Source organism: Talpa europaea (assembly GCF_964194135.1).
Source record: "Talpa europaea genome assembly, chromosome: 14".
Classification (NCBI taxonomy): domain Eukaryota; kingdom Metazoa; phylum Chordata; class Mammalia; order Eulipotyphla; family Talpidae; genus Talpa; species Talpa europaea.
In genome coordinates, this window is record NC_140082.1 from 41,472,543 (window position 1) to 41,482,822 (window position 10,280).

At 35.9% G+C, this 10,280-nt stretch overlaps 1 protein-coding gene across 3 annotated transcripts in view; it reads right to left on the bottom strand.

Annotated features, from left to right (window-relative positions):
• Nucleotides 1-4,577, bottom strand: part of ARHGAP12 (Rho GTPase activating protein 12) — a gene marked incomplete at both ends in the record, with an annotated part of 82,934 nt that extends 78,357 nt beyond the window's left edge. For all 3 annotated transcript variants that reach the window (XM_084253535.1, XM_084253533.1, XM_084253534.1), the window contains one exon: nt 3,900-4,577. In XM_084253535.1, coding sequence (XP_084109661.1) covers nt 3,900-4,577 — 678 coding nt within the window. The remainder of the gene's footprint in view (nt 1-3,899) is intronic.
• Between the last annotated feature and the right edge of the window lie 5,703 nt (nt 4,578-10,280).

The window sequence follows — 10,280 nt, forward strand, 5'->3', positions numbered from 1 at the left end:
TCAACAATAGAAAAACAACTAGTCCAATTAGAAAATGGTCAAAAGACATGAAGAGATATTTCAATTAAAAGGATATATTGATGGCAAATAAGCACATAAAAAGATGTTCAACAGCTTTAGTCATTAGGGAAATGCACATTAAAAGTCACAAAATAGCATTACAAACTTATCAGTGGCTAAGATAAAAAATAGTGACACCAAATGTTAAGTATGCTGACAAAATGAATCACATACACTGCTGGTAGAAATCTGAAATAGCACAACCATTGGAAAACAGTTTGGTAGTTTCTTAAACTTAACATTCAACTATCATGCTATTAGCTATTATAGTATGTCCTCACTTAAGGTTGATATTCTTAGAAACTGCGACTTTAAATCAAAAAAAAGTATAATAAATCCAAGTCCTTAAATAACGTACCCTTCAACATCAGTATGTATTTCTTTCTTCTCACCAACATTATAATGAAAGGGCGTTGGAACAAAACATGTTTCAAGACCTACTGTAAATTCCTGGGTATTTATGGCAAAGAAAGAAAGAGCTATGTAGACACACACACACACACACAAAAACCTGGTGCAGAAATATTTCTATGTGTTTATACACAAACACAGAGAGAGAGAGAGAGAGAGAGAGAGAGAGGTGTATGCAAGTCAACAAAAGGAATCCTAGGTAATCTTCACCACCAGCGACTGCAAAAATAAACTATGGTACAGTGTACCACAAAATACCAGTCAACAACAAAAAAGTAAATAATGACACACATACAATCTGGATCAAAATATTGATAATTATGCTGAATGAAAAAGTCAATCCCAAAAGGTTATTAGCATATGGTTCCAGTTATTTAACATTTAACATTCTTGAAATGGCATAATTATAGAAATAGAGACCATATTATTGGGGCCAGGGGTTAAGAAGGGAGAGAGGGGTGGAAGTGGGTGGAAGTGGGTGTGGCTATAAAAGGGCAACATAAAATCAACAAAAATGGGCAATATATGGGATACCTGTGGTGATGGAAATGTTCAATATCTTATCTGTACCAATGTCAATATCCTAATGTGACACAGTATAGTATTTTTAAGATGTTACTACTGGAGGTATTATTTCTTATAAATGCTTATGAATCTATAATCATCTCAAAATGAAAAATGTAATTAAAGAACACTAATCAATGGTAATGTAACTCAGAAAAATGAAAATCCCTAGCAGAGACATTGGGGTTGGGTATGTGGATATTGACTGGGAATGGGCAAAAGGTTGGTTACAGAGGTGTACAAATAACTACAGGTTTCATGACCTCCAGCACCTAACAAGGCCCCCAATGAACTTCATATCCTGAGATTCACACTCCTGGTTTGTCTCCTCCACAACGAACAGGGCTGAATTGTATAATTGATTGGATATAACTGTGTGACTTCTAAGATTCAGAAAACAATGCAGCTTCCACCTTGTTCTCTCTTGGATAATCCTTTCTGGGGGAAAGATAGTCATAATGTTCAAGCAGCAGTGAAGAGATCCTGCTAGCACAAAGTGAGGCATCTTAGAAGGAGCTACTTCAGCCCAGTCCAGTCTTTATTAAGACTGCCACCTCATGAGAGACCTTAAGCCTTTAGAACCATACAACTTTAGAATAAACTACTTCTGAATTACTGATTTAAACTGTGAGGTAATAAAGGTTTACTTTTTTTAAAGATTAATTTTTATTTATTTATGCATGTAAGAACTGGGGTGCAGGCCAGAGGTGCGGGGGCAGGGGGTAGGAAGATGCACCAGAGACAGAGTGGGGTGCAGAACAGGCAGATCTACTGAAATAGACCAGAATGGAAGCAGCAGGTGAGACAGGAGAGGTCTGCTATGCCCTTGGGTTAACTCCCTGGCCTGGCCGGGGATCAAACTCAAGCTGAAGTGCCTGGTGATAGATAGCTTGATAGTGCTTAGACTTTAACCCCTGCGTCATCAGGGAGGCCCAAAGGTTTACTATTTTAAACCACTAAGTTTGGTAAGCATATAGTAATTACAATAATTAAGCCACTAAGTTTGGTAAGCATATAGTAATTACATATAGTAATCCACTTAACCCTCAAAAACCAGGATCCCCTTTTAAGATGAGGAAACTGAGACACACAAAGATTCAGTAATTTGCCCCAATTATCATACAGTTGTTAAGTGATAGGGAACTACATTCAAATCTAAAGTCAACACTTTTAACTATACTTTTAACTCCCCATGCTGAAGTAGTTTCCATCCCCTAGTTTTTATTTTTGCTGTGAAATAGAAGGCAAGGTTAACTGATAAAAGAGCAAGGGAAAAGCAACTGAATCAGATAACTGAAGAAAATGGGAAAGGTTTGAAACAGTTGCCATGAGAAGTTAGGAAGAGGACTGGCTAGAGAAACCTGATAGAATTTTCAGTATTAAGGAGCCAAGAGAGATATGAAGCCATGACCCTCATCGCAATGAATTTAAGATGACCATAATGAAGAGAACATAGGACTGCTGGTATCCCTAAATACAAAATGCGATTTGAAGAGTGAAATCTACCAGTTATGGTGATGGATGGATGGAAGAAAACATGTGTATTTCCAAAGTCCCAACAGTTCAGTATACAGAATAATTCCAAGGGCCTCTCTGCTGGCATAGGGGTTAAGTCTCAGCGATATCACATTAAAGGCCCAAGTTCGATCCTGGCCAGGGAGCTAACACACGTATGGCACACAGACCTCTCCTGTCTCACCTGCTGCTCCCTTTAGCAGTGTATTTCAGTAGATCTTCCTATACTGCTCCCCACTCTCTCTCCCCCCACCACTGGCCTACGCCCCAGTTCTTCTATGCAAAAATAAGTAATTTTTTTTTTAAATTTCAAGAAAACTATGTATATTCTATGTTACAGTATCACATAAACACTGGGGAAAAGAAACTCTGCTAAAGTCAGAAAAATAAACTACTTCATGTCTGTCTTAATCTCAAGTCACAGAAGTGTTTCTAGAGATCGTTCCCTTTTTCCTATTTCAATTCAAAACATCACAAGAAAAATGACAACCTCCAGAAAAAAAAATACTATTTCTATTACAATAAGATCACACCTAAGAGCAGCCTCACAATTATTCACTGACTCAACTTGATGAATCTTAAAACAAAGCTTTAGACAAAAAAAAATTATATCTATCCGTTTAAAATTGACTTTTCCAAATTTCAAGTTTCAGTTTCACACATGTACTTTTAAAATCACTTTACTTACAAAATGGGATAAATTAATCTCAATAAAATTAGGTATTGAAAAAAAGAAATCAAATCACAGACTCATTAAATTTTTTTTGACACATTAAATTTTTTCCGAGCTAACATTCAATGCAAGCAAGTATGGACACTTAAGCACTTAAGACACAAACATGCATGAAAGGAGGTAAAGGTTTTGCATGCTAGATATACATATATATGTATACATTATTTTTTAATATTCAAGGTTAATAAATAAGTTTCAAAAAACAATAGTTAGCAATTAAAATTCTAATGACATCTTTCCTCATATCTCCATTATTATCTGAAGATACAAGTCAAAATGAATACATGTAAAAACAAACTGAGTAAAAAAGAAAAAATTACCAATGAGTAAATTAAGTAAATCCTTTCTACCTTATGCATCATCAACAGAGAGGAAAAAAAACAATCCACGCTTAAAGTAGTCCTAAAGTGGTACAAGAGAATTTTGGAAACCATAATGTGAACCTTTATGAACACAAGTAATTTCATAGTCTCCATCTCTTTAAATCAGGATAGAACACATGTATTCTGAATACAAAAAAAATCTTAACTTTTATAGACATTTTCATTAAAATAAAATCTATAATATTTTTATTAAGTTGGTACACGTGTTTCATCATTCCATTTTTCAATCTTACCCTTATCTGTTCAGTAGAGCTGCTGCTAAGTTCATCTCCAGATTCCGAATCCTGGTGTATTCTTTCTGAACTTTCACCTGCTGAATCACAAGATTGTTCCTGGGAGAAGCTAGTTTTCTCTATGTCTAAGAACTCAGGACCAGGAAAGTGACCAAATAAGCGTGTCCTATTCTGGCTTGCAACTTTAGGCGAATGTGAATCACTATTAAACTTTCCATTATTATGGGTCAGGTCCAGACTCAGGTTGAGAGTCTGACCTGGAATATAATTGGGTCCAAAATTCTGATTGGCATCACGAATAAGACCTGTTCCTTGAACAGATGACGATGGCTTTCCAAAACTTGAAAGCTCAGGCAATTTGTTCACATTTTCTGTTGATCTCTGAAGATGTAGACTCTGCATCATTTTCATAGAATTACTTGACAGTCCAAATGCCTGCTTAACAGGCGGCATTAGAGCTTTGCGGGTGACCTCTTTAACATACTGGGCTGGCACATAAAACGCTTTGGAATTCTCATCTGGTTTGACTTGCCACCAGTCATCATTGGTCTTTTTCACCAAGATATAGCGTTCCCCTTGTTTTATCACAATTTTTCTGTCTTTTGCTTCATATTCATAATCATATTCCACTTCAATATACACTTGTCCTGGAAGAATCTTCCCACTTCTGTCAGCCATTTTTATTCAATAATATTCACCTCTCAAAAAGGATGGTATGCCACATTATGGCTTATTGGACTGATACAGCTATTTTTATTTAAATGAAGGAAGAGAATGAAAAAATAGTTAACATAGTCTGGACTTTTTAGTATTTATTCACAAACACATTTAATACGAACCATTCAAAATCCCAAACCCTGGAATGTAAACGTGTGTCTAATATCATACAGATTGTCCTACATTAAAAACACTCTCATTTTAACCATAATCTACATCTTTTCAGTCATTTATGACCAAAACAAAACCAATGACTATAACTCCAACAGACACAATGCTATCAAAAATAAGAGGTGACATGAACTTTCCTTTTTTCCACGACTATCTCAAGATTCTTTCACTTTCTTAGAAAAGTTCACTAATAATAACCAACATGTAGTAGGCACTTACCAAGGTCTGGGCATTCAGCTAGGTTCACTGTATCCCATATTTATGATCCCTTTCAAGTTAGAGCTGAATTTCAATGTCCTTGAATTTCAATAATTTTTTTTTTATTTTTTAAAATGATCAAGGGCATCAATGAACTCTTCTTAAAGGTATACAGGTTATACAAGTTTAGCTTTAGTACCTCATAGAACATTGCTTTCAAGCCTCAAAATAATCATAACATCCGAATACTGCTACAACTTAAGTACGAAAGTGGTTACTGGGAAATGAATTAGTTGCCTGAAAAAGTGTGTTAAGTTCTAACCCCAGGACCTGTGAATGTGACCTTGTTTGGGAACAGAGTATTTGCATATGTAGTCAATTTGAGGTGAGGTCATACTTGATTAGGGTGGGCCAGAAAGCCAATGAATGGTGTCTTTATAAAGACGGAGATTTGATGATAAAGTGAGGGAAAAAAACAGAGGAAGAGAGCACATTAAGACAGAGGCAGAAATGGAAATGTGAGTATGGCAGCTGCAAGTCAGGGAATACCAAGGACCACCAGCACCCACAAGAAACTAGGAAGAGGCAAGGAAGGATTCTCCCCTAGATTTTCAGAAAGAGCAACAACACTGCTAATAATCTTTATTTTGGACATCTGCAGAGCTGTGTGAGAATAAATTTCTGCAAGCCACCCCAGTTTGTAGCACTGTTACAACAGCCCTAAGTGTTAAGCCCTAAGTCATAACACTCAGCTCAAGGATCTGAAGGCAAACTAAGCAATTCAACATACTGAGCTGTACTAGAAATGTTTACCCAAGTTCCCATGACAACCTGCGAATTTTCCTCAGCACCCAAGTACTGGACATAAAATTACTGTACCCTATAGTTGTAGTAATAATCCCCCAAGCACTAGATTCTTCTCTGTACAGATAAAAAGCCTTCAATAAACCCAGGTGATAAATAAGTGATACAACTTCCAGAATTTACTTTCTAGATAAATTACTTGAATAATAAATTTAATACAGTAATGTGTTTCAAAAAAAATTAAAATCTTACCTTAGAAGGAGACATATACATCCAGCATTACACTTAAACCTATAAAAAAAAAAAGTGCATTAAATTTAACTAGGACCGCTTATAGGCTAAGAATATAATACTGCTTTCAGTTTTAAAAGCATAACTTTTTATAATACCTATGAGGAACACAGTACAATTTTATTTCTCACAATTGTGTTCTCACATGTTGTATCCAAACATGTACAAACACACGGTATGCTCTACCACTATCCTCTCCCATTTCACTTCCACACTGTCTCACCTTCATTTCTCCTGCTTATTTTTATTTTTTTAAAACTTCTAATAATGTGAGAAACAACTTTCACAAAGTTGCTAAAATGACAAGACTTTTTCAAATTTATGGTATTAAGTAGGTAAAGACAATGAAAATCAGTGTTAAAGTTGTTGGGAGGGGGCTCCCTGATGGCACAAAGGGTTGAGCACAGACAGCACTGTGAAGCTATCCGCAGGCTCTGCAGCACAAGTTCAATGCATGGCAGGCCAGGGAACCACCCAAAAGGTGCAGCAGACCTCTCCTGTCTCACCTGCTGCTCCCCTCAGCAGTATATTTCAGTCAGTCTGCCTGTTCTATTTCCCACTCTGTCTCTGGTGAATCCTCTCACCCACTGCATCTCTGGCCTGTATCCCAGTTCTTGTATGCATAAATAAATTAATCTTAAAAAAGTTGTTGGGAGGAGCCTCTCTGGTGGCACAAGGGGTTAAGTGTCAGCACTATCAAGATATCAGCAGCCACTGTGGTATCAGTTCAATCCCAGGCCAGGGAGCTGCAACCCATACGCTGCAGCAGACCTCTCCTGTCTCGCCCACTGTTCCCCTCAGCAGTGTATTTCAGTAGATCCACCTGCTCTGCTCCCCACTCTGTCTCTAGTGAATCCTCTCACCCCCACACCTCTTGCCTACACCCCCGTTCTTGTATGCATAAATAAATCTTTAAAAAAATAAAGTTGTTGGGAGTCCTAACATATTACCTACTAACTATAAACAGGAAAATACACCTTTACAATGGAGAGATCTGAGAGTTATAAGCTTAATCATAACCAACAATGGGAGACCATGATGATACATGCCTCTTAATGTGATGCAGCAAGATGTACACAATTGCACATATGCTGTATTCTTATCAAAACACATTGATGCTTTATGATTAAGCTAATTAAATCCAGAATGTAAGGCATACTATTGAACAGCAGACTTGAACTATAAAAAAATTTTCGTAACAATGAAAGCAGAAAGGAGATTCTTCTAGATTAAACAAGATTTTGGCACAATAAGCCAAATCCCTACGTGTTCTAATAGATACTTCAAACTTATCTATGAAAAATCTACTTCCTATCTTATCTCTGCCCTACCCCAGTCCTGCGAAATCTTCATGATCTTTCCCTTCACAGTAAATAGAAATTCTACCCTCCTAAGTATCCACCCTTTACATTCATGTAGCACCTCTGTGATAAAACACAATGCATCATTGTGCTTTAATAATTTTACCTACATAAGTCTTTTGCTGTAACTTTTCAAAATTCCATACTGAAATATTTATCTCCTCAGGTGATTTTTTTTTTCTTGCCAAGAAGTAATAAAATAGCCCTCAGAAATACCTCTGAAGATACAGAACAAGTAAGGGAACATGTAGACAGTTACAGCAGGTCAGGAATGGAGAAAAGTACTAAGAATAACAAGTAAACTATATGATTTCATACTACTAGGAGAGGTACTATGGGGTGGGGAGTAACAATAGGTTAAAGGCCAGTCCACGTTAAGTCTCTCACTCCCAGACTTTATGACAACACTCCCCAGTGACTACAAAGATAAATATGGGGGAGGAGCTAAGGAGAAAGATAAAGAAGTCAGTTTCACTATGCTCAACATCCAAACTAAAGTTTTAGTTAAAGTCAATGAGAACTGGTCAGACAAGGAAGATCCACATCTTTCTGGACAAGTTAGATGCCATAACATCTATATAGAAAAGGCAGATGACATGAGCAAGAGTGGGTACAATGCAAAGAGAACAGTGGTTGAGATAAATTTCTAATTAATATGGGGCGGGAGTGGGGAATAAACCTGGGACGCCCCTAAGACTATGAAAACTACAAACTTCTAGAAAGACAGGGAGCAGGAATTATGGGTTATAATCCCAAAGCCTGGGAAAAGTTACAATAAAATAAAAAAGAAAAGCTTTTATTACCAACTATGGATTCAAAGAAAATTCAAATAGTTATAGGGTATCTCTAAAAACTTAAACCTAAGTGAAAATTATCTGCAAATGTGTGCATACTTTAAGCTACCTATTTTTAGTTTAAACCATAAACTGTATTAAAACAAAGATATAGTTTTAATTTTCACTTGTTTGAAGCACAACACTGCTCTAACTGAAATATATTCTATATTCATCACCACACTTCTCTGTCATTCATCTCACAACCATCAAGTACTCCAATCACTAGAATATATAAAGTTTTGCATAGTCACAGTTAAGTACGAACCACTGTTTCTCTGCAGTTTCAAAAATACCCAGGAAGGCTTTTCATGCCTCTTGCCAGTCCTCTTCATCATGTTCAACAAGACAGACATACACATAGACACACAAACACATCAACCACTTACACATCTTTTACTTTTCTTACTTCATGTCAAATTCAGAAATTTCTATTATGATATTTTAAAATCTAATAGCCTCCTCCTTTCTGTCTGCCAATTTTTCTTCCCTACCACAAATTACACAGCTCAGCAAATGTTATCTTCCTCCCCCAGGACATCTGTTTTAATCAACTACATCTCTCAGCATGATGCCCTTATTAGGTCTATCTAAAAAAGTAAATATGTAAACAAAATCTTGAGAACTAAAGTAAATGTATTATAATCAATGAACTTTTTCTTTAAGTTCAATACATATTTATACAATGTATTTAGCAATTCTAATAGCAGGAACAATGTTATTATAGCCTCAAACATATGTTAACCAACTTAAAGATATCATAATTTAAACACTGATTCTAGACATGAAGTCCTCCAAGTAGTTTTAAAAGTACTTATTTAAAACTAACAATCTCTAAACAGCCTTCTTCTAAAGAAATCAATTAAATCCAGTGTGCACAGTGAAAAGAACAATTTGAGCATTAAGAAATTATTTCCCCAAATAATTTTGTAACATTTACCCTTGTTAAGAAATCAGAAACTACTATAGGGCATTAAAAGTTTTATTTCTAATATATGGCCCCTGTTTTCTGAGAATAAAAAGGCATACAATATAAGAAAAACTAAAATAGGAAAACTGAGTGATTAATATTATAAACTATTCTGGCCATAAATAGCAAAAAAAGAAAGAAATAGCATATAGGATACAGGAAATAATCGGATAACTGGAAAGCACTGGGAACACAGTCAAGTGTAAACTAGTAAAGGAAATTCAAAACCAAGATTTAAATGTGAAACAAAAATGAGGAAACAACAAAGGATGTATTTGGGGAAGCAAGCTTACTTTAACAAAAATGACATTTGCTTAGGGTGCTTTAGAAAAATTTCTACCATGAAGTCTTAGAACTGGAGTGGAATTAATTAATGACATTTTCCTGTATTATTACAATGGTGAAAATATTCCAATTTAAAAAGAAAAATGATCCTGCTGATAACAATAAGTTTTTAGATATACCATGAAATGAACAATCCATGAAAAAAAATTAAATAGGATTCTACTAAAATTAAAAATTTCTTCTCTGTGAAAGACACCACTATTAGAGAATGAAAATAGAGGGTAGGGGACTAGAAGAGAATGAAAACACAAACCACAGACAAGAAGAAATTATTTGCAAAACGCATACCTGATTAAGGACTTGTATCCAAAATATATAAAGAACTCTTAAGACTCAACGAAAAGAACCAAACTTTCTAAATGGTAAAAGGAGCTTTACGACACATCATGAAAGAAAATGTACAGATGGCAAATAAGCATATGAAAATTTCCTCAACATCAAGATATTAGGGAACTGCAAAATGAAACAGGGAAGAATATCACAGAGCAGTGAATAGAGGCCTTTGCCCCTGCCCCTACTTACATGCAGGCACCCTGGACTACAATTCCCAGCATGCCATACTGAATGGGGGCAGCGGGGCAAGTGGATAAACAAATTGAGGTAGAAGGAGGAAGGGGGAGACACATGGAGAAGAGACATGTGGAAGAGACACTTGGAAAAGAAATGTGGGTGAGAGACATGTGGAGAGGCT